Source organism: Oratosquilla oratoria, chromosome 1 (assembly GCF_046742065.1).
Source record: "Oratosquilla oratoria isolate Oo_2021 chromosome 1, ASM4674206v1, whole genome shotgun sequence".
In the NCBI taxonomy this organism is placed as follows: domain Eukaryota; kingdom Metazoa; phylum Arthropoda; class Malacostraca; order Stomatopoda; family Squillidae; genus Oratosquilla; species Oratosquilla oratoria.
The window spans coordinates 91,593,457-91,618,338 of record NC_134777.1 but is presented as its reverse complement, the minus strand read 5'-3'; the positions used below and the strand labels follow the sequence as shown (position 1 = coordinate 91,618,338).

Here is a 24,882-nt window from a genome sequence, read left to right as displayed (position 1 = left end):
ATCATTCCAATCTAACTGGCCAAACACTTGCTTCAATTCTTTGCTCGCAGATACAAGTTGTGGGCCTCTATCAGAATACATATTGCATGGATAACCTCTAATTGATACAAATTGCCTGAAAGTCAGCAACAGGCTCTGTGTATCATACTCGTCAACCAGATCTATGTACACACTTCAGGTGGACATGCTATTAAAGATAATACCAAAGGCTTTACCAAACGTCCTATGCTTAACTGTATCACGTATTTTGAACGGACCGAACATATCACAAGTAGTATGACAAAATGGTGGTGATGGTCTGAGTCTTTCTTCTACAAGTTCACCCATTTTTGCCCTTCAACATTATGAGATAATTTCTTGCAGATTACACATTTATACTTCAATGATTTCACAATTCTCCGTGCTCCAGGAACCCAAAATTTCCTTTGTAATTTTGAAATCGTGGTATCTACTCCTGAGTGATCTACAGGGTCTAACAGATAAATCCGTACAACTTCTTAATATCTCGGGTTATAATAAACAGAGAGTTATGAAATTTTCAGTATATTTAGAAAAGGCAATAAGAACAATGATTTCATTCAATGTAACCACCTTCAGCTGTTATGACGCTTTCAACGTGTTTACGAAACTTGGATACAGCGTTGATGATCTCGGACTTTGATAATGAACCCACAGCCTTCTTGATGTCTGTCTTCAGGGTTGTTATACTTCTGTGTGGCTTGTCACATGCCTTGGCCTCAATTCGCGCCCAAAAATAATAATCTAAAGGGTTTAGGTCTGGCGAATTTGAGGGCCACAACTCTTTGTTCCAGAACTGCACATTTGACCCTTCGAGAAGGTTGGTGGTCCTCTTCGCTGTGTGGGCTGGAGCCGAGTCTTGTTGGAAGACAAACTGGTTGCCACTAGCCTTATCTTTCATCCAGGGTATTATTTTCTCTTCTAGAACTTTGCAATAGACAACGGCATCGACTTTCTCCTTGTTGTTGAAGAAGTGAGTGAAGACGTCCCCCTCAGTTGACACCACACAGAGCACCATGACACTTGCTGGTTTCTTCGTCGTTGTCTTGTGTTGAACCTCTGAGGATGAGGAGGCTATCCAGCGATCATTCCGCTTATTGAAAGTCGCATCAACCGTGAAAATCTTCTCGTCGGAAAAAAACTTGATGACTGAGCCATTCGACTTCATCCAGTTCAACAGCTTTTGGCACCTGGTCAAGCGGATTTCTTTCATTTTTCGTGTCAAAAGATGTCTTTTTCCTTGTGAGAATGAGGTTAATCCCAATTTCTTTAATGCTCTGTGAATTGTCATTGTGCTGACACCTCTCTTCTTTGCCAATGTCGATAATGGTAAGGCTGGATTTGCATTGACACTTCTCTTGAGACCAGCTAAAAAGCGAGGTGTTAGAATTCTGCCCCTTCTGGGCTTGTGAGCAGCTCGTTGGTCTTCGCTGGTCTCATCAAAACGTTTACAAACATCGTAAACAGTTTGTCTGGAGTATTTTAGCATCCTTATTATGGCGCTAGGAGTGTGACCCGCGCGACGAAGTTCGCATATGGCTGAACGTTTGGCTTGTTCCATTGCTTAATGTTTATTGCACCGGTGCTAGTATACAACTGGCTAAATTATTAGACAAATGGAAGTATCTGGAAACAATCAGAATTGCCATATGTTACTTTTTAAGTGCTTAAAACCTCTTCAAAGTTTGTACGGATTTATCTGTTAGACCCTGTATACCATGCAGATATGACAAATATAAATAAGTGAATCTATTAGTTGGTGGTAATAGCATATACACTTCAGAATTCCAATTTTGTTTCAGCCAATGTTTCATACGGCTACCTACAATAATTATGCCTTCATTGTTGATCGTAGGTCCCAGTCTGCTAAATCTAGTCTGCCAATTTTTTGAAAACTCCTTTTGGACTTCTCTCACCCATAATTTCTCTGCGACCTGCATATCGCTGCTATTAACATGGTTACCTATTGCCCTGAAAGATTTAGACCTTATTGACGCCAATACCCTACTCGTTACCCTGAGTAGCTTTACATAACTACTAAATCTTTGCAACTGAATAATAGCAGTTAGATTTGGTTGTGAGAGCCCACCGTGAGTGACGTTATTAATTATAGGTGTACACTTGTTATTCTCACCCTCATCAATTGTATCTGGCAAGTCTGTTTTATCAGTTTGACTAATTGGCCAGAATTCAAGGGGTAATTTAAAAAATTCTGGTCCCTTCTGCCAAGTTGATTCACCTGTCAGAAGTTTAATCTCGGTTGAACGAGTCAGCATATCAGCAGGATTGTGTTTCGATGTAGTCCACCACCATTCCTTAGGATCAGACTTGCTTTGGATTTCTGCAATTCTAGTTCCAACGAATGATTTGAATTTATGAGAATCCTTTTGTATCTGAGCCCTTATTATTTCTGAGTCAACTATATGAATTACTCTCTCAAAATGCCACTCTAGCTCTTGCTCAATTTTCATACGTAGTCGACATGAGAGCACCGCGGCACATAGCTCAATCCTTGGAATACTTGTTTGTTTGGCAGGTGCCATTCTACTCTTAGCCATGATAATGGATGATCTATATTTTCCCGACTGCGTAAAGAAACAGCAGTATGCAACAGCTCCATAAGCAAGTCTTGATCCATCAGAAAATAAAATCAAAATTGGGTTGCCAGTCGCGTTCTCAGGTCTAATCGAGCATTCAATCCTAAGGTTCTCGAGATTGTACAATTCCTTGAAGAAATGTAGCCATCTCTTTCTGTACTCCTGAACCATAGGATCGTCCCATCCCTCATTCTTGCTATCCATTATCATCTCTCTCATTAGCAACTTGGCTAACAACAAAAATGGCTGCACCAAACCCAATGGATCGAATACTGAAGCTATCTGACTAAGAACCATGCGTCTAGTAAGGTCTTGGGTAAATTTAGATTCTAATTCTTCTCTCAATAAATTGGGCCTAGAGCGAATTTTATTTTGCTTAGGTATTGCGGTGTAGCTGAGGATAAATCCAAAAAGCAGGGACCAAGCTTTGCTATTTATTTAGCAAGCCGATGTGAATACAAAACAAGCCAAGATAGACGTCGTGGTATATGTACTTTAACAAAAACAAAAGACGTCTACATAGGATTCAATCATATAAACAATACTACCATGTGCAGTATAGCATCTAAACATATTACAGAGTATAAACATATGAGAATCGCCTATGTAAGGAATCCTACAACACAATTATACAATTCTTATACACCATCACAAAGTATATTGTAAAATAAGAATAATGCAATAATACAAGTATTTTCAATTTACCACATCCCTTTTCCCTTATTGAAAAAGGAGTATCAATAGGAACATAACTGAAACATTCATCTTTATAACACCAAAATTAGAGATTCAATCTATCAGGTGGTTTCACAACTCTGCTAGATCTTCTAACTGGTTGTGGACTTGGTACATTCACAGCATTATCAAAATTATCAACAATTACAGAAGAATTTCCATCAGCCTTATCAATTACTTCTGAACTATCAGGACAGTGTCCTAGACCTGAAGAAGACAGGCACAAAAGGTTTACTGCTACATGAATTATCTTTAGGTACAGTGTCATTACTGGGAACAGTTGGTGTATATCTAGGCATTAGTTGATCAGAATGTCTTTTCCAAACAATGTTTCCAAAATCCTTTAACATCACCTTGTAGTTTCGCACACCTAGAACTTCAATTACTTTCCCTTCCAACCATGAATGACCTTTGCCATAATTCTTTACAAAAACAGCATCATCAATCTTATATTCAGACTTCTCAAACCTACACTTTTTCCAAAACCCTTTCCTTCTTATTTGTGGTTTAATTTTCTCAATTATACCTCTGAAGTTTCTGTTAAACATTAGCTCAGCTGGAGCTTTACCTGTGGAACAATGGATTGAACGTATAAAAATCTACAGACTCTGGTGCGTATATCACCTTCCTTAAATTTACTTAATCCTTCCTTGAAAGTTTTTATAGCCCTCTCAGCTAAACCATTAGATGATGGGTTATAAGGGGCAGGAGTCATATGTTTAATTCCATTCTTTTTAAAGAAAGTCTCCATTTCCTCAGATACAAAAGATGAGGCATTATCTGAAACCACAATGTCAGGTAACCCAAAATTACAAAGTTTTTCTCAGCATAGAAATTGTTACTGTAGATGTTGTTCACTTTGTTACATGAACATCCATAAATTTTGAGTGTGAATCCACAATCACTAAAAAATAATTTTCATTGATTGGACCTGCATAGTCCATATGGAGTCTACACCAAGACTTACCCGTCTCAGGCCATGATAAGGTAACTTCCTGAGAACCTTGAAATTTTTTAAAACAAATTGAACAGGCTTTAGTAACCTCTGATATATCTTGGTCTAACTTAGGCCACCATATCCAATTCCTGGCTTCAGCCTTCATAGCACTGATACCATTATGACCTACATGCAGCTGTGAAAGTACACTACCTCTTAACTCAATGCAAGGTTAGGGTAGACACACTGGCACCACAGTCAATTTCATAAGGCACATTATGACCTTCAATAATAATCTCCACCTTATTTCTCACTTGCAAAACATTACCTACAACACTGTGTACAGGTTCATGAGAAATATCAACACTAACCACTTCTGGAAGGCTAGGTCTATCCAGTGCCGTTTCTAGCTTTGTGGGGGCCCTAGGCAAGAGGCAGTTAGGGGCCCTCAAAAGTTAGAGAGCTAGACAGATTGGTATTTCATTTATACCTGTGAAGTTTGCCAAACAGTAATTAAACGATTTCTATATCTTTTGATGGTGTTAAAGGATGCAAGTAACTATTACACCATATTTATTTATTTAAACATTTATTTTAACTTAACATCACAGTCTCTGAATACAAACCACACTTCAAAATATTGGTAACTTAACATCACAGTCTCTGAATACAAACCACACTCCAAAATAGTAGTAACTTAACATCACAGTCTCTGAATACAAACCACCACCAACTGCATTGTATTGGGCTCAAAATCTCTGCTTTCTGGCTTTTTTTTTTACTAGCAAAATCATCAATGATATCTTCATACAACACGTCTTTCCCCACTTCATGGTTGATGCTGATTATTGCAAGACCACTGAGTCGCTCCTGCCCCATAGATGATCTTAAATAGGTCTTGATGAGTTTCAGCTTCGAAAAGCTCCTCTCTGCTGAGGCCACAGTCACAGGCAGAGTACAGGCAATTCTCAGTGCAACCCACAGATTGGGATACAATTCCTCAAAATGTTTTTTGTGGATAAAGGTGAGGAGCTCAAGAGCAGTCATTTCGTCTGAGGGCAAACTTGGTAAGTGTTTAACTTCCATAGCCAGTTCCTTTCCATCAATGTCACTTTCATTTCCAGAGGTTAATGTCTTGCATAGTTTGTCACACTGGTTGTTCAATGACTGATCATCCAGTTTCTGGAAATTGAGCAGCACTCCAAATTGGTCTCTTACTTCACTCAGAGTTTTAAATCTATCAGTTAAGGATTGAATGGTAGTGTCAACAACAACATTAAAGAATGTTATTTCTAGCCTCTTCATTGCAGATCTCATCTGCGGCCTCATAAGCAAAGTGTCTTTTTGTACTTCTTAATCTCTTTTCTTTGAGTACAGCCTCTACATTCATTTCCTCACACATATCTTTAGCAGAGACTTGAGCTGAAGTGAATCCAATTCTTCTGTAGTTAGTCAGAGATGTTTTCGCTTTAGTAAGGAGGTCAACTGCCACATCAAGCTGCATTTTAGGAGACTGCAGGAGCTTACTGACATGGTTCACAATGTGTAGAATGTCATACCATATGACTGTGCAAATGATAAATCGGTATGACCCCACCTCTTCTGCCAGACTTTGGGCTTCAACCTTGGTCAGAGGATCAGACACTTCCCTGACCTTCAACAAAGCTTCCCTTATATTAGAGGCCTGATACCGCACAGCTTCTATGCTATTAATACGGCTCTCCCATCTTGTGTCACTCCAGGTCTTGAGTGCAACAGTGACATAATCTTTTAGGATTGCCCATCTTTGTGGTGAGGCTGAAAATAGGTTGTACAGTTTCTAAACAGTGCCGAAATAGCTAGTGGCATCTATTGAAGCTGTTGCTGCATCAGATATCATCAAGTTTAGGGAATGTGCTCCACATGGAACATAGAGTGCACGAGGGTTCTTCTCAAGAAGTCTGGCTTGAACTCCTTTGTTTCTCCCTTTCATGTTGGCACCATTATCATATGATTGTCCTCTGCAATCTTCAAGGAGAATATTCAGTTCCGTCAGTTTCTTTATAATTAGAGATGACAAACCAAGACCTGTTGTTTCAGAAGCTACAAGGAACCCCATAAAATGTTCCTTAATTTCTGGTTTCTTGTCCATTTTGACAGTCCTTATGACGACTGACATCTGTTCTTGATGGTTTACATCGGGAGTACAGTCCAAAATAATTGAATAATATTTGGACTGTTTAACTTCAGTCACCATTGTGTCCATTATTTTAGTACTGATTGAAGCAATAAGTTCATTTTGGATGATATTTCCAAGGTAGCTGGAATGACTGAACTGGCCACTCTCAACACGCTCAATGTGCTGCTTCATGACAGGATCAAATTTAGCAAGCAGCTCCACCTCTTTTAGAAAATTCCCATTATTCTGCTGGTGTAACGTGTTTGATGAACCTCTAAATGCAAGATTTCTCTCGGCTAAGGATTGGATAACGGCGATTAAGCGAGTCAGGACATTTCTCCAGCGCCTCTTTTCAGCCTCCAATAGTGTTCTTTCAGCTTGGTCTATTGTCTTTCCAGTTTGCAAACGGAGTTGTTAATCTTTCCAGGTTGCCATGTGCGCTATGTGTGCTGGACTGCTTTCATGACTTTTCAAAAGTGTGCCTATGTTTTTCCAGTCTGTCAGTCCTTCTGTCACTAACTTTTGTTCTTTGGTTGAAAATAATTTACAACAAAAGCAATAGAGAGCATTTTTTGTTTTTGAGTAGATAAGCCAAGTCCGCTTCATCTTTTCTCCATTAACCAATGTTCTACAAAAATAATGATAATGGAAACTTCTTCCGTCTTCTTTTTTTGGGAAATGTGAAATCAGAACTAATCTGAAATGGCCCTCTACCTACTGCATCCGTTCTAAATGCATCAGACAGAATGGTTGGCCAGTTAGCAGGATCTAGTGGTTTAGAATAAATGGGAGGCTGCTCAGAAGTAGATGATGCCTTCTGTGGTTCTGGGGAATGTGGTGGTCTTGGTGGCAGTACAGCTTCCTGGACAGATCCTGATGAATGTGATGGCACTGAAGCATCCTGTTCAGGAAGTTCAGAATATTCCTCTGGCTTGCTGTCTGGAGCTCCAATATATTTTAGAATTGATCCTGCAAAATTACAAATTTCCTTAGATGATTAGGCGTTAGTCTAAAATAATACTCACCATTCAGAAAACATAATAAAACCAAACTTTAATATGTTTCTTTAAATTATTAAATAAACGATAATGAATTACCTTTTTCTTTTGACCATTTTTCTTCGTCAAATTTCTTTTTCTTTCGTTTCTCTGCTCCGCTGAGATAAATTCGTTTTGATGCCATTACGGGAATGATGATTGGCGAGTCTTAGAGTCTAATGTAGGCCTAGCACAGAAATCTGTTAAGTGAAAACCTTATAAATACATGGAATCAATTTTACATACACGATATTCGAGTAGAATAAATATGATTATTTTTATCAGTGTAGGCCTAACACAGATATCTGTAAAGTGTAAACCTTTTAAATACCCCTTAATAAAAATAATTCTACATACACGAAATTCGGGTAGACCTGAAAGGTGAACAGATGGGTGATTGTTGAGCCTGTGGTTATCTTAATATTATATACGAACTAGAGAAACGGACCACACGACAAACGGAATAGAATTCATGTATTTCTGTCACTTCCTTTTGAGCTAACCTCGGTCCTGCCATCTAGTGTTTTTTCATTAGGTAGGTGAAGTGAGAAAATAAATAATCATAATTTTGATAATAAAGAAATAAGCGAATAAATGAATAAGGGATTGGATAAAATATCGATACAAAATCAACAAAATTGAACATATGAACATATATGAACATTGAATATTGAAAAAGGTGGAAAAGGTAAACATTCCATAGAATACAAACATTTCCTATTGTGCATACAAATATAATAAAAGGAATTCCAACTTACAGTCACAGAACACACAAACTTACAAATTTACACTATCAGAAGCTAAGCATGAAGCGACCAAAGAGTAAACAAGAACGCTGGTGATGCCAATTCCAGTGACAAATAAAGCCAAACAATTGGACAAAGAATAGTAAGCTAATGGCCAAAAAGAGTTTGTAATTAACAATTAGTAACATCTGTAGCCATAAGCCCTAGCTTAGTGAACACATAAATGAATAAATAAAGCCAATTAATGCTTACCATATTATATCTTTAGATTAAATAAGATATAGGTGATTTTTAACAAGATAGTATTTTTAGCAGACGATCAAAACATTTCAAACAATAACAAACACTGCAAGAGGCGTGTTGTTTATTTGCGTCGGCGAGCGGGAGAGGCACAGGCTCATATTTGACCTTCGGTAGCGTTACCTAGCCATTGGGCCGGCCGGGGGCCCCCTGGTAGGTTGGGGGCCCTAGGCAATCGCCTATAGCTAGAAACGGCCCTGGGTCTATCCATTAAATGTAACAACTGGTTATCATCACTACCGGTATCTCTCTCTTCCTGAGAAATTCCCTCGAAAACCATATTAGTTTTCTTTTTATCAAACCTCTTATTGTTGGTAATTTTTCCAAAAGATCCTTTCTGGGCACTGTGAGGCTTACCTTGAGAACCTGTGTATTTACCAGACACAGTCTTATCAAAACGGCACACTCTTTTGAGGTGTCCCTTTGTATTACAAACTGAACATTTCAAATGTGAAAAACGACAGTTCTCACTTTTATGTGGATATCCACAATGCTTACAACTTTCTTTTTTCTGACTATTGAAAAATTCAGAACTAACCCCCACTTTCTTCACTTCAGTAGTCGGGAGCTTTTCCCCAACAAAAGCTTTTTCCAAATTTAAAATTTTCTCTAAAGTGTCTGTTGAAGACTTGGTTTGTAAATCTAGATTCTCAGCTACTAAGTTCGGGAAATACACTTCAGTTTCGACCGACATAAATAATTGGTCTCTCACTCATGCATCAAATAATGTACCAAAACTACAATCCTTGGCTAGATTTTTCAAGTCAGCATACAAGTCTCTTAAACTTTCATCAGATTTTTTCTTTCTATTCTGAAATCTGATTAAACTCCGATGATAGCTCGGTTTAACCTTGTAATGTGATTCTAAAAGCTTCACTAAATCAATATAGTTCTTTACATGAGGTAAATCAGGTGAACTCAGGGAGGCTAAGGTACTATAAGTCTCACTTCCTAATGAAACTAATTAAGAATTTTTCTTCTTGGCATCATCAGTGATTCCATTGTGTGCAAAATGAGACTGCAACATGCTTAGCCATATCTCCCAACTAATTTTCTTGGGGTCAAAACAGTCAATCTTACCTGAGTTATTCGCCATTGTAAATCTAATTGTAGTAAATCCGGTTTAATCCTTGTAAATCAATTGACTCTTGTAGCCTACTAAGCCTAGGCTATCTACGAATCCATAGTGGCATGGACGGTCCCGATGGTGGGAATCGGCGAGAATATCTTAATCCTTGGATTTCTCCACCATCAATGGGAAAGGCAGCTATTTCCGTCTTTCAAAACAGCAACTAGTCCATCAGCACACAAATCCTCAAATCCTCGTCACCACTGTTTCGGTGTAGCTGAGGATAAATCCAAAAAGCAGGGACCAAGCTTTGCTATTTATTAAGCAAGCCGATGTAAATGCAAAACAAGCCAAGATAGACGTCATGGTATAAGTACTTTATCAAAAACAAAAGACTTCTACATAGGATTCAATCATATAAACAATACTACCAGGTGCTGTATAGCATCTAAACATATTACAGAGTATAAACATATGAGAATCGCCTATGTAAGGAATCCTACAGCACAATTATACAATTCTTATACACCATCACAAAGTATATTGTAAAATATGAATAATGCAATAATACAAGTAATCTCAATTTACCACATTAGGGGAAAAGTTTATCCTGACAGAGTAGTAAAATTGGTCACTCTTTATGTCCCATGACATCCCCAAGACCTTCTCCGTTTCAGTTTCCAACAATTTTATGCCCGTGAAATTACGATTATTCGCAGAAGTCACCCAGTGCTTCACTACAAATCCTCCGCTGGCTAGAATATGTTCTGCCTCCTTGATAAGCTCAGTAGCCTTTTCTTCGCTGCTCACTGACTGTACCATGTCATCAACATAAGTATTTCTCATTATCATTTTAGCAGCACCCGGGTATTCACACGCATACTTCTCCGCGGTGTGCCTTAGTGCCAATGTTGCTATTATACCGCTTGGCCTATCCCCAAACGCAATCCTTGTTAGAATATAATGTTCAGGGAATTTTAACACATTAAAATCCCTCCAAATGAATCTATGCGTATGCTGATCTTTTTCATCTAGTCTAATAGTATGGCACATCCTAGATATGTCACCCATTACAACTACTTTCTCCTGTCTCATCCTTAGTAATACTCCCAACAATGAATTCAAAATGTCTGGACCTTTCGCCCAATACGCATTTAGTTGGTGACCGCGATAGGAAGCCGATGAATCAAACACGATTCTCATAGGTGTAGATTGGGAATTTGGCTTCATTACCTCGTTGTGATGGATGTAATGAACGGGACCAGTATAAGACACTCTTACAGCCTTTGCAATTTTCCGTGCTATACCTCCAGCGATCATCTCATCAATCTGATTTTGATACAATTTACAATGTTCCGAGCCACGGTTGAGCAATCTTTTCTCTGTCGCCTTCATAGGAGCAATGGCACTAGGATAATTGTTGGGCAGATTTGCGGGATTCTTTATCTAGGGATATTTAACAACCCAAATCCTATTGACCTCGTCAAATGTAAGACCCTGTTCAATTAGTTTCAGTTCTCTATTTTCCTTTAATGTCCACTCATCAGGTATACTCTGTCTGCAAAAACAAGGTATGTCATCGTAATCTGTATCGTTTCCAAACACATTATCCAAGGACACCTTCAAGTCAGGTAGTTAAGACACTTCTATTTTCTGAGCGCTAATATCAAATAGAATATGATTCACCCTAACACAAGCACTTGCCTCTTCTGTTCGTACCGGTACCCATGCTACCTCTAACACAATAGCCAAATTGGTTTTCTAGCAACTAGAGTTTACCTACCGTTTTTATTACTATGGGTAATAACTGACAACAATCTGATCCAATCAGCATATCTACCTTACCAACTGGTCTCACTAGCAACGTTGGATTCACTTGTAGTATTCTACTTAATTCGTTAGCATCAACCTTGTACACATTCGATGTTATCTCATCAAGACCATATGTCTTAATTTTCCAAATTTTGCCTTGTTGGTCTACCAAAGGAATGGTGTACTCCTTACTCATGCATGACTCCACGACATTACCCACCTTTGTGATGGTCATCTGAACATCCTTTCCTATTAACCCTAACCTTTTTGCCATTGAGTGAGTTATAAGAGTTACGTCTGATCCACTATACCACATTGTATTTATGGGTACACCATTGTGGTATATTGAGCTAACCATTAACAAAACCCTTGATGTTTTGTGGTCATTTATATGATACATTGTTCCATTCAGTGGAGATCTATGCAATAATGGATGGTGCCACATGCCACACTTCTTGTTGTTAAAAATCACATCACAAGTTTCCCTCCTTGTACAATTCCTCACCCGGTGTTGATTAGACAAACAGTTAAAGCATAAATTATTACTTTTGACAATTTCTAACCTCTCTTTATCACTTAATAACAATAACAATCTTGAGTATCATGGGTACTGCTCTCATGAAACCAACATCGGCATGTGGACTGACTTGAATTATCATGTTTATACCTATTGTTGTCAGTTAAATTGTTAAGTACCTTAGTTATATTTAATAGTTGTCTTTCTATATTAGCTTGATTACCCTGCAAGTCTTTCACTAGTGTGCCAAGATCATTATTTTTAGATTCCGTGCTCACTATATTTATGTTTGACCTCCGATTACCGGTGGTTCTAACAGCAGACCCCATGTACTCAGTCCTACGTTTCTGGGTTAACAAATATTTCAATAACTTGTCAAATTCCAGACTACATCCACTATCATCCATTACTGCCACCCATTCTCTTTTTTGTGCAAGTGGCAAAACTCTTTCCACCGTGCCTAAAACATTAGTAGAATTCATTTCTGCTTGTAGTTTCATCTTCTTCAAATCCAAATAACACCTTTCAACCGTATCTACCATCTCATTAAGTCCCTTGTCATCACCATCGGCTATCGGTTTAAGAGCACGTAGATCACCGATTATCAAATCAACGATTTTCCTTTCGTTGCCATATTTTTATTAAGTCTGTCAAACATGCTCTTGTATTCATTTTCTTGGCCTTTAATAGAGTGTAATGCTTCACCTGACAAGCACTGTCGTAATGCATATGGGTCCTGTCCAAAGGTGGGCACAATTAGTCTCTCATAGTCATCTTTAAAACTGGGGAATTCTCTCATATCACCCGAGAAAGAAGGGGAATCAAGTTTCTTTACTGAATTCTGGGATACATTATTTTGTACAACTTGTTTATGAGCACCTCTAGTCTTTTCTAACTCGATTTTCAAGTTCACTTTCCGTATTTCCAAATCCGATATATACCTTCAGCCTCCTCAACTAATGTTCCCTCTGCTGTTGTTCTGTACAGTTAACTTATCACTTTATCATTCAATTCTTCGACACTATTGAACACCAGTTCCTTCGTGATAAATACCATCTAGTACAGCAAGGGGTGCTTCCTGGTCACGCGCCGTAGTAAAGCTGTTGAGTTTCCGGGTGAATTTGTCAATTTGCTCTTACCAGCTGCCCGTTTCTTCTTCAATTCGTCCAGCTCCTCGTCCAGCCCCATCTTGGATTAATGTTGAAATGTTTCACACTAAAACTCCGTGGACTGTCGTAATCATGTATTTCAACCTGCGAGTATATTACAAATATCCTTACATAAATCCACAGTATACATAAAGTGAAAAGAATTGAAACCAAACAAAAAACACTTGTACAATTTACATTGAAATTAAATGAGCATAATCCTCTAAATAACCATCAATAAATGTTTTGAATAATCATAACTACAATGACAATTACAATAGCGTGAATTATATAGACATTAGTAACAAATAAGACGTCCAACATTCCTCTATGGCTAATTACACGATTATAAATTTCACAACTTAAGCTATTGTAAGTATTCGTTAAAATCATATTCTATACAAGCAATATATTGAAATCAGTATTTTACGCAAACAATCTGTTAACCGTAATACAACGCTCCAATCACATCTTATATAAAATTTAGAAATAACTCACATTAGTGCTCCAAGCCTTTTAGTGTGAAAATCAAACCATCACCCGGGCAGGGACCTAAGTCCTCACATTTTCACCTCGGTCGCAGGTCCCCCAACCACAGTCAGCCTCACACCTCGAAATCACCTATGAGAATGTTGGTGTAATGAGCGTCACCTCCCTAGTAATGTCCACGTGAAGAAACGCATAGCAATACGCGCAGAAATGGTTCCCTACACAAATACAGTATACAAGATCCCAATGGAATAAACATGTGATGCATTTATTCAATAATTACAATACATTAAATAGATACAAATAACTTTAATCAATACAAAATATAAACATACAAATGCACAAGTCATCCTAAATGGTTCATACAAACAACTTGAACCAATATCATCGTAGAGCAGTGGTTCTCAACCAGGGGGAAATTTCCCCCAGGGGGGAAATTTGGATGTTTCAGGGGGGAAATTCTAGTCTGGAATTAAAATTCTGGAAATTATCAGAAAATAATTAGAAAACAAACGATGCCAGAAGTCACACTAAAATGCTGTGTTAGTGTTAGTGTTCTTATTCAATACAATTTAATGTTAGCTGTGTTAGTGCATTTGAAAAATAAACTAGTAAATAGTCTCAGTGTGTTTTAACTGTTCTTTCTCTCATACACATGAAGGGGGAAATCTGGATGGTTGAATTGGGTGCAGGGGGAAATGACAGAAAATAGGTTGGGAACCACTGTCGTAGAGTGATGATACAATGGGAGGATCTTGATTGAGAGGATTAGGAGAGGAACAGAGGGAGTAATTGGTGAGGAACAGTGTGGATTTAGGATGGGTAGAGGTTGTGTAGATCAGATCTTTGTGGTAAGACAAATATGTGAGAAAGCTATAGGAAAGGGGAAGGATGTTTTTTGGGCTTTTATGGATCTGGAAAAGGCTTACGATAGGGTAGACAGAAAGGCACTGTGGGAGGTTATGCAGATATATGGGATGGGAGGAAAGCTTCTAGGAGCTGTCAAGAGTTTTTATGAGAGTAGTAGAGCTTGTGTCAGGATTAGAAATGGAGAGTGAGTGGTTCGAGGTAAAGGTGGGACTTCGTAAAGGATGCGTTATGTTGCCCTGGCTGTTCAACTTATACACGGATGGGGTGGTGCGAGAGGTAAATGCAAGGGTAGTGGGCAAGGGATTGGAGATGGTTAAAGAAAATGGAGAAAAGTGGGAGGTGAGCCAGCTGTTGTTTGCGGACAACACTGCGCTTGTGGCAGGATCGGAGGGATTGAGGAAGTTGGTGACAGAGTTTGGGAGAGTATGTGATAGAAGGGGTGAAAGTGGCAGTAGACTGGAAGTGAGCATTAACCCGTACAGTGTTGCTTTATAGGGGTGAAACAGGTCACGTGGGGTTGGATTTTGGCCAAATAATATTATTGTCTAATAAAATTGGAAAAAAATAGCTGATTTCAACAATATAAATGCGATATCTGAGTGTTTCCTGTAGGCCGTCATTTCCTGTGATTCCTTTCACGCCTGGCTGCAATACTAGAGTGGTGCTGCGTAAGACGAAACATGTGGAATAGTACTATGCAATCTCCACTTCTTATTTATTATTTCCGACACACTTTGAATGCTTCTTCCGTGACTATATATTGTTTAGTTTGAGTTTCTTGTAAAATATATCTTAGGATTGTTTGTCTAGCCTTTCTATAGTCATATCATAGTACCAAATTTATCGCGCTCGTACAGACTATATTTTCTGTATGTGTATATAAGTAGCACAATATTATCCCTTCATTGCACAAGCATAACATGTTTTCTAACACCAACAACAACAAAATTGTACACAGCTGCTCAAATAAGCCATTATACCAATTTGATGTTTTTTATGTTGGTACTCCTGCATACCACAGCCCGCCCACTCTCGCCTGCCTGCTGACCACACCCCACACATTTTCCCATTTATTATGTAGCTTCCGTGTCTTTGCATTTGCTGCCGACCAATTTGGTATTGCTCTGCTACTGTACAGTTCACATAACATCCCAATTTTACAAGTATATCTAAGAGATAATTGTGTATTACCTCTGGACTGTAGCATATCCCATGAAAATCCGTACGGCTGGGAAACTAAGGACTCAGGTTCCGAGGCAGAAATGAATGAGTGAATGATATGAACGCACATGTGAATGAAACACAGCACAGATAATGTGGCAATTGATGCTTACATAGGGAAAAGTGTATTGGCTAATGTACCTACAACTGCCGACCAGTTTTTTTTTATTTTATTTTATTTTTTTTTATTTTTATTTTTTTATTTATTCAGATACATATATATATATATATATATTTCCCGCATCCGACCTAGTAATGGACCAAAAGGTCTCCTGTCGGCATGCTCCGCCTTTGTAATCCTTTGTAAACTGTTGAACACGCAAATACGCATCCCATGGCCATAGGGGAAAAAAATCCTGTGCCTGTAAACTTTCAGGTTTCCTTATTATAAACGGCCATAGGGGGGAAATTCCTGTACCTCTAAACTTTCAAGTTTACCTATTTATAAACGGCCATGGGGGAAAAAAATCCTGTAACTGTAAACTTTCAGGTTTCCGTATTATAAACTTCTGTCTTTCATTAGCAGCAAATGAAACATATTTTCCTATGCTCTATAGTATATACATTATTTACAAATATCTATACCACTCTAGTATATCTTTAGAGTGTGATATACCTCAAAACACGGGTCCAGACAAAGAGCCGTGTCGCAGGGCACACACATGAACCTCGTATCTTTGCGTTGCTTTTGCCGGAGTGTGGTGGTGCGGCAGACGTGACAAGGCTTTTGGGCGTTTTTCTTGGCAGCTGTAGGTGGGATATACTTGGGAAAATGACGACCTGTGAGACGTGTAGGGTCGTCACCATGAGATGCTCGTCGTCGTCCTGCTGTAGGAAGAGGCTCTGAATACTGTTCAAGAAGCTGTCTTATTACCTCCCTTGTGAAGTCTTGGAGTGTCGGCTTCTCGCCAGTTTTGACCTGGTACAGAATATGGGCGTTGAGGACAGCACAGTCAATCAGATGAAAAAACATCTTTTTGTACCATTTCATTGTTTTCCTTGAACATTCCACAGATGACATCATGCTGTCACTTTTATCTACAAGGCGCATGTTTTGATTGTAGACAATAACAGCTTCAGGTTTGTCGATGAAGGTGTTTGTGGAATGGTCAATGTTCTCACTCCTTTGGAACTTTGGTTCGTGGACACTGGTGAGGAGATGAACGTCTCTCTTGTCCTTCGATTTCACTGCAAGAATGTTGTTTGCCTGCTTGTGAACAACATTGCCTTTTTGCAGTCCGATAGGGAATTTCGCCATAAACTTGCGATTTGGCTTTACCGTGCCACAGGCCCCAGTCATTCTCTCATGCAGATAGTGGAACAGTGTAGGACTGGTGTACCAGTTGTCAACAAAAAGTGTATGTCCTTGACCAAAGTAAGACTCAAGCATGGTACTGACAACGCTTCCTGATATGCCCAACTTCTTATTCTCTTTGATGTTTGTTCTTGCCCCAGTGTACAAAATCATGTCTAAAATGAAACCAGTTTCACAGTCACAGAGAACAAATATTTTTAGGCCAAATCTGTGGCGCTTGGATGGGATGTACTGGCGAAAGTGTAAATTACCACGCCACAGTACCAAACTTTCATCAATGACTAAATTTTGAAATGGTTTGAATGATGACTTGAAACTATGGCAAATGTAGTCAAAGATGGGCCTTATTTTTCTCATTTTGTCATCATCAGTTGGCTGAGTGTTATCTTGGAAGTGTAAGGCTTGTAGCAAAGCAATGAACCTGTTTACCGACATGACTTTACTGAAAATAGGCTGGCGAAGCAGTGGATCTGTCGACCAGTATTCCTTATAATTTTGCCTTGGAGTGAGCCCCATCAGCATAACTAAAGCCAAAAATGAGTACATTTCATTTATATCTGTTTCCTGCCACTGCAAGAAACGAGAGTGTGGGTGGAGTATTTTACCTGCTATCATAAAACCATAAAACTTGTTGCTTTCTTTGACTATATGAGCCATTATGTCTTCCGTGAAAAACAACCGAAAATACTCACTCTCTGTGCTGCAATCATGAACGAGTCCATGTGGTATACCACGACCAGGAAGATCAAACTGAAAATCTGTAGGCAAAAAGTAATTCCCATCTCTCCATTCCCATTGTACATCAGCATCAACATTTATTGTTTGGTGTTGAGCCTGGGATGTAGATGGTGTTTGCGCTTGGCTAGCGAGGTCATGCAGTGGCTGAGAAGCTGATAGTGAGGAAGCACCTACTACAAACCCAGACTCCTCATCATCCCTTTTCCGCTTCCTGCTGGAATGAACAGGAGCAGACTCACTTTCATTTTCATCATCACTCCCCCTGTCTGATAGTATGTAATCAGAGTCATCATTATCGTCCTCCTCAGAGAGATCACTGTCCCCCAACTCTGTGACATTATCGTCATAGAGAACACTCTCTATTTCCGCCGATGTCAAGCCCCGGGGCATGGTGCAGGATAACACGTGCGAGCAGGGAAGATGTGACAGCGCGTCTGGATAGCATGCATGGCCGGCTTATCACGCCGCAGGGGTGCCAACACAACCGACGATGACTCTACGCATGAACACAAAATACCTTGAAATTGCTATTCAAGTTGGAATAATATAAAAATAGCTGATCTACTAAACAGGATTTTGAGTATATTGATAAGTAATCATGACACCACTGATATATTTCTATAAAAATACCTATTTCTTCAATAAATCACTCGTGGTCATGGATACATTCAATGAAATAGACCACAGCAATACAATAAAAATCAGAGTGAGCTTTCAAAATCATATTTAGGAATAGAAAAGACATCTTGAACCGTTTCTACAAGTTTAGGTGCCGTGAAGTAAAAGAAAAGATGATCCGTATATATACGTACTAAACGCTTTCCCTCCCGAACGTATATATACGTACTAAACACTTTGCGGGTTAAGGGAGAGCGACTGGAGGAAGTGGATAGTTTTAGATACTTGGGTGCAAATGTGGCAGGAAAAGGTGGAGGTAGAATGTAGATTGAGAGAAGCGAGTAAATGTCTTGGTGGAATGAAGAGTGTAATGAGGAATAAACATTTGGGAATGGATGCTAAGAGGAGACTGTATGAAGGAGTGATTGTGCCAACAGCACTGTATGGGGCAGAAACTTGGAACATAAGAGAGGAAGAGAGAAGGAGTTTGAATGTGTTTGAGATGAGGTGTCTGAGAAGTATGATGGGGGTTACTAGGCTAGATAGAGTGAGAATTGAGGTGGTGAGGAGAAGAACCGGGATGGAAAGGGAGCTGGGAGATAGGGTTGATGAAAGAGTATTAGGATGGTTTGGACACATGGAAAGAATGAGTGAAGAGAGACTAGTAAAAGAGGTATGGAAGGCAGATGTGGAGGGAGTGAACATGAGGGGACATCCTAGGATGAGGTGGATGGATGGGGTGAAGGGGGCTTTGGGGAAGAGGGGAATGTCTGTTGAGGAAGGACGGGAGAGGACAGAAGACGGGTGAATGGAGAATGGTTGTATATGGATGATGATGTGATGCATGAGGTGGAATGGGCGGGGGGATGGGGGGGTGAGGTAGTATGTGTGAGCAAAATTTGACGCAGCCCGAAGAGATTTCTCCCCATCTTCTCCTTTTATGCATGGGGGGATGGAGAGGGGGGGTCGCCGATTTAATGAAGCGGCCTTGCTGTGGATGTGCTGTGTCTTGCGACACTGCTTCTGACCCAGGGCAGTGGACAAGGTGCAGGGATGACCCGTCATCCAGGAGGTGCTGAGATAAGAGGGAGGGTGGAGGGGTGTGGAGTGTATTCAGGGATGGAATGGGTGGGAATGATTTTATGCCTTTTCCTTTTTGGCTACCTCCCTTATAAGGGGGGAAAAGCCTTGGTATATGTATGTATGTACTGATTTCTTTTTGTGTTACATTTATTTCTTTCATTGCTGGGGATAATTCTCTTTCTACACTGTTAGGCGAGTTTTCTATTGTGAATACTGATCTGAAGTGGTTGGTCATAATTTCAGCCATTTCCAGTTCTTCTGTATATTCCTTTTTATCTTGGCGCAGTTTTTCTACTTATTTGTTTTTCAGTTTTCCATTTACATACTTGTAAAATAGTTTGGGTTCTTCTTTACATTTGTCTATTATCTTTTTTTCGTAATTTCTCTTTTCATCTCTGCGTATTTTTACACATTCGTTTCTTAGTTTGATGTGCATTTGCCATTTTCTTGGTTTCTTATCTCTTTTCCATTTTTTCCAAGCTTTGTCTCTTTTGTCCTTAGCTTCACTACATCTTTTGTTGTACCAGCTCTTTATATATGTTTTTTCTATTTTTTGTTGTTGTACATATTTGTTCACTCCTTCATTATAAATTTCTTTTAGTGAGGAGAATGGAGGAGAAATAAGGAAGGATGAGGTGAAGGCAGTTGTTAAGATGATGAAAGCAGGTAAGGCATCTGGTCTGGATGGATGCCATGCAGAATGTCTGAAAAAGGGAGGTACAGTGATGGTGGACTGGTTGGTGAGGTTATTTAATGTTTGCTGGAGAGAGGGTAGAGTGCCGGAGGACTGGAGGAGTGCCTGTATAGTTCCACTTTACAAGGGAAAAGGGGACAAGTGTGAATGTAGTAGTTTCAGAGGGATTAGCTTGTTAAGTGTAGTTGGGAAGGCTTATGGGAGGATCTTGATTGAGAGGATTAGGAGAGGAACAGAAGGAGTAATTGATGAGGAACAGTGTGGATTTAGGACAGGTAGAGGTTGTGTAGATCAGATCTTTGTGGTAAGACAAATATGTGAGAAAGCTATAGGAAAGGGGAAGGATGTTCTTTGGGCTTTTATGGATCTGGAAAAGGCTTATGATAGGGTAGACAGGAAGGCACTGTGGGAGGTTATGCAGATATATGGGATAGGAGGAAAGCTGGGAGCTGTTAAGAGTTTTTATGAGAGTAGTAGAGCTTATGTCAGGATTGGAAATGGAGAGAGTGAGTGATTAGAGGTAAAGGTGGGACTTCGTCAAGGATACATTATGTCGCCCTGGCTGTTCAACTTGTACATGGATGGGGTGGTGCGAGAGGTAAATGCAAGGGTAGTGGGCAATGGATTGGAGATGGTTAAAGAAAATGGAGAAAAGTGGGAGGTGAGCCAGCTGTTGTTTGCGGACGACACTGCGCTTGTGGCAGGATAGGAGGAGGGATTGAGGAAGTTGGTGACAGAGTTTGGGAGAGTATGTGATAGAAGAAAGCTAAAGATAAATGTGGGTAAAAGTAAGGTGATGAGATGTACAAGGGGTGAAAGTGGCAGTAGACTGGAAATGAGCATTAAGGGAGAGCGACTGGAGGAAGTGGATAGTTTTAGATACTTGGGTGCAAATGTGGCAGGGAAAGGTGGAGTGAAAGTGGAGGTAGAATGTAGATTGGTGGATTAAAGAGTGTAATGAGGAATAGACATTTGGGAATGGATGCTAAGAGGAGACTGTATGAAGGAGTGATTGTGCCAACAGCACTGTATGGGGCAGAAACATGGAACATAAGAGAAGAAGAGAGAAGGAGTTTGAATGTGTTTGAGATGAGGTGTCTGAGAAGTATGATGGGGGTTACTAGACTAGATAGAGTGAGAAATGAGGAGGTGAGAAGGAGAACAGGGGTGGAAAAGGAGCTGGGAGATAGGGTTGATGAAAGAATATTAGGATGGTTTGGACACATGGAAAGAATGAGTGAAGAGAGACTAGTAAAAGAGGTATGGAAGGCAGATGTGGAGGGAGTGAATATGAGGGGATGTCTTAGGATGAGGTGGATGGATGGGGTGAAGGGGGCTTTGGGGAAGAGGGGAATGTCTGTTGAGGAAGGACGGGAGAGGACAGAAGACGGGTGAATGGAGAATGGTTGTATATGGATGTTGATGTGATTGCATGAGGTGGAATGGGCGGGTGGATGGGGGGTGAGGTAGTATGTGTGATCAAAATTTGACGCAGCCCAAAGGGATTTCTCCCTGTCCTCTCATTTTATGCAATGGGGGGACGGAGAGGGGGGTCGCTGATTTAATGAAGCGGCCTTGCTGTGGATGTGCTGTATCTTGCGACACTACTTCTGACCCAGGGCAGTGGACAAGGTGCAGGGATGACCCGTCATTCAGGAGGTGCTAAGATAAGAGGGAGGGTGGAGGGGTGTGGAGTGTATTCAGGGATGGAATGGGTGGAAATGATTTTATGCCTTTTTCTTTTTGGCTACCCCCCTTGTAAGGGGTAAAAAGCCTTGGTATATGTATGTATGTATGTATGTTCCATTTTTCTTCTATCCCTGTATCTTCATTTTGGAATTTTTCCCAGTTTACATTGCGAAAGAATGTTTTAAGTTTCTCAAAGTTTGTTCTGTTTTACATAGGTCTTCCTATTCTATGGCTATCATTTTTACTTTGATCCATTTGTTCTTTCAATTCCATTTCTATTAGTACGTGGTCACTTTTTCCTATCGGAGTTTTGTAATCAATTTTTTTTATAATCTCAGGTTCTGTCGTAAGTATTAAGATTTTGAGGGTTCTTCATTTCCTTTGTATCTAGTATTTTCTCTAATCCACTGGGTCATTGTGTATTCAATGGTCAAGTCAAGAAGTACATTGCCTCAGTGTTTCTCTCCCCCTTTCACTGTCATTTCTTCCCAACATATTTCTTTTGAATTAAAGTCACCCATAATTACTGTATTTCCTCCATCTTTCAGTATTTCGATTAATTCATCTTTTGTATCTTCTAGTAACTCGGAATGATCCTTTTCTGTCCAGGCTTGTGTTTTAGGAGGTACAGCTGCACAGAAAACTATCGTTAGTAAATCACGCTAATCATTTTGACACAAAACAACGAAACTATTTGAGACAAGTTGTTCACGCTGGGAAACTGTTGGTACCTGTGATGTTCCAACAATATTTTGGCTATGTTAGGCAAATAATAAATTAAGAGGCTTTTAATTCGCAAGTATTATGTAATATAATAAAACACTTTGTCATTGATTAATTGCCTTTCTTTTACATATTTTTGATGTTTGGCCAATAGTGAGAACCCCGCATTAGGCATTGCCAGACGATTGATATGACAGGTGCTATTCACACGCATTGATATCATATTACCTAAAGGTTAATAGCATATCTCACTAAGATCAAAATAAGGTAAATAAAATATTGGTAATATATTAAGGATTAATATTTTGTATTCCCACCACCCGCTGCCAAAACACTGTTCAAGCGTCGCGGCATCGACGCCACTAATTCGCAAGTTAAGACACAGCCTTCCTCACTTCGCAGGTGTTCCCATGCTTGCAAGGCATTGTCAACAACTGCGATGCGGTTGCGAGTGTGGTCTTGCCGCATATATTTCGTCATGGCCGCCCATAGGTTCTCAATTGGGTTGAGGTCCGGAGATCTGGGTGGATGTGGCAACAGTGTTATGTCGGGGTGTCTGCGAAACCAATCCTGAACAACTCGGCTGGTATGGATAGGACTGTTGTCCTGAATAAGGTAGAAGGGCATTCCATCAGGAAATACCATAGCCCTTACTGTTGGCAGGAAAACCTCTTCAAGGATGCCCACATATTCCCTGCCAGTAAATCTGCCAGGACCGACATCCGTCAACTCCCCGACACCGCTGGCATGCACCCACCCAAACAACCCTGCAGTGATTCGGCCGCTCCTCCTGCTCGAGATTACATTCTCCGACTCAAATCTGTAAAATAATAACACTGCATTAGATACAAAGTCACACATAAGGAAAATTAGTATAGCATTTATTTATTTGGAAGCAACCACTTTCCTTCCAAATATAAAGCTAAGGGAAATTGAAAATAGGAGATGAGGGGGTTGTGTAGTTACCGTACCTGGTGTTTTTTGGACGCCACACATATCTTGCAGTGTTTGTCCCTTCTGAAGAAAACGTTTTCTCGTCGCAGAAGATAACGTTATCCCAGAAGGCGAATGGCTTGTCTGCATATTGCAAGGCATATTCCATTCGTTTCTCCATGTTAATTGGCGTCAACTTGGGCTTCTTTGCAGGTGTGCGAGCATGCAAGCCCCTTTCTCGGTGCCTCGCACGGATTGTTTCCAAAGAGCACGACAGCCTTAAATTACCATGGATGTCATGTGCCTTGCAAAACGGGTCATCATTAGTCATACTTGCAATTGCCTGGTTAAAAAAAAAGAAAGGACAAAATAACATATCGCTTTTCCTACCACTTCTTACTACACGTGGCAACATCGAGCTCCTATAGATTTGGCAACAAGTTTAGAGTTGCCACTTTGTGCTGGGAAGCAAATAATTTGAACTACTTGCGATCTCCAGATATATTCAAGATTACACATGTTTATGTATAGTAAATCCTTATCAACAAAGGAACAGCCTGACCACACTATGCTTACCTGGTCTTCTTCCTCAGTTGTGCATCTGGGACGGCCAGCCCGAGGACGGTTGTCTGTGGCACCTGTAAGGTGATACCTCTGTATCCACCTCGCTACCGTGGGCAGGGAAACTCCCAATTTTTGAGAAATCTTCACATTTGGTAAACCTTCAATATGAAGGGATACTATGCTACCTCGCGTTCCCTTTGAAGTCTCCATCGGAAATAAGATTATCATGTCATAGTGAATCCATATGAACTCCGGAACTATTATTCGATTCATATTCATTCAGAAGGAATTCGAACAATTGGAACCCGAGAAATACCAACCCTTCGGTATCATAAGGTTATGTTCATTAGCGAATGTTTCGACACCCCTACTAACGATAGTTTTCTGTGTAGCTGTACATATACCACTGCAAATTTTCTTTTCTTCATTTGTTTACCTTCGACTTGTACCATAATTGATTCTACATTATTTTTTCCTTCAGTTATTTTTGTTACCTTTAAATCTTTCTTGGTCAAAATTAGAACTCCTCCGCCCTGTTTGTTCTTTCTATTCTTTGTCCAACAGTTGTATACACCTTGTCCCACAGTGTAGGGTATTAGGGTGTACTTTAATTAGGTTTCTGCAATTCTCATTATGTCTGGTTCTTCTAAGACATAATCGTTTAATTCGTTCATTCCTGAGATTATTCCATCTATATTAGTATAAGCTATTTTTAGTTTCTTTGTTTCCATTTTCCCTATATACTGTATTTTCCGGCTTTAAATGCGCATCGGGTTATAATGCGCACCCATGCACTTCGTTATCTCGGTACACAGATAGCGAGCACCGACGTATAACGCGCATGCCCGATCGCCATCTAGCGAGAGAATTG

At 39.8% G+C, this 24,882-nt stretch overlaps 2 protein-coding genes and 1 pseudogene across 6 annotated transcripts in view; 1 reads left to right on the top strand and 2 right to left on the bottom strand.

The window, feature by feature from the left end:
• mei-W68 (meiotic W68) overlaps positions 1-24,882 on the top strand; it is a 44,552-nt gene that overhangs the window by 19,044 nt on the left and 626 nt on the right. The window lies entirely within an intron of this gene.
• On the bottom strand, positions 4,860-8,723 carry LOC143021725 (zinc finger MYM-type protein 1-like). Of its 5 annotated transcripts, none has more exons than XM_076179522.1 (3): positions 8,481-8,723; positions 7,543-7,682; positions 4,860-7,414 (listed from the first exon to the last, which is right to left on the bottom strand). In XM_076179522.1, exon 3 carries the CDS (start codon positions 5,614-5,616, stop codon positions 4,942-4,944), a length of 675 nt encoding a protein of 224 aa, XP_076035637.1. In that variant the 5' UTR covers positions 5,617-7,414; positions 7,543-7,682; positions 8,481-8,723; the 3' UTR covers positions 4,860-4,941. The 5 variants fall into 2 exon arrangements, with proteins under 5 accessions (XP_076035637.1, XP_076035858.1, XP_076035560.1 ...); XM_076179445.1 differs by having other exon boundaries at positions 7,543-8,723.
• Positions 11,044-13,114, bottom strand: LOC143028974 (uncharacterized; annotated as a pseudogene).

Bases quoted from the DNA above. Each gene is read 5' to 3' on its own strand.
- LOC143021725 (XM_076179445.1), bottom strand. From the start codon at position 5,616: ATGAGGCCGCAGATGAGATCTGCAATGAAGAGGCTAGAAATAACATTC.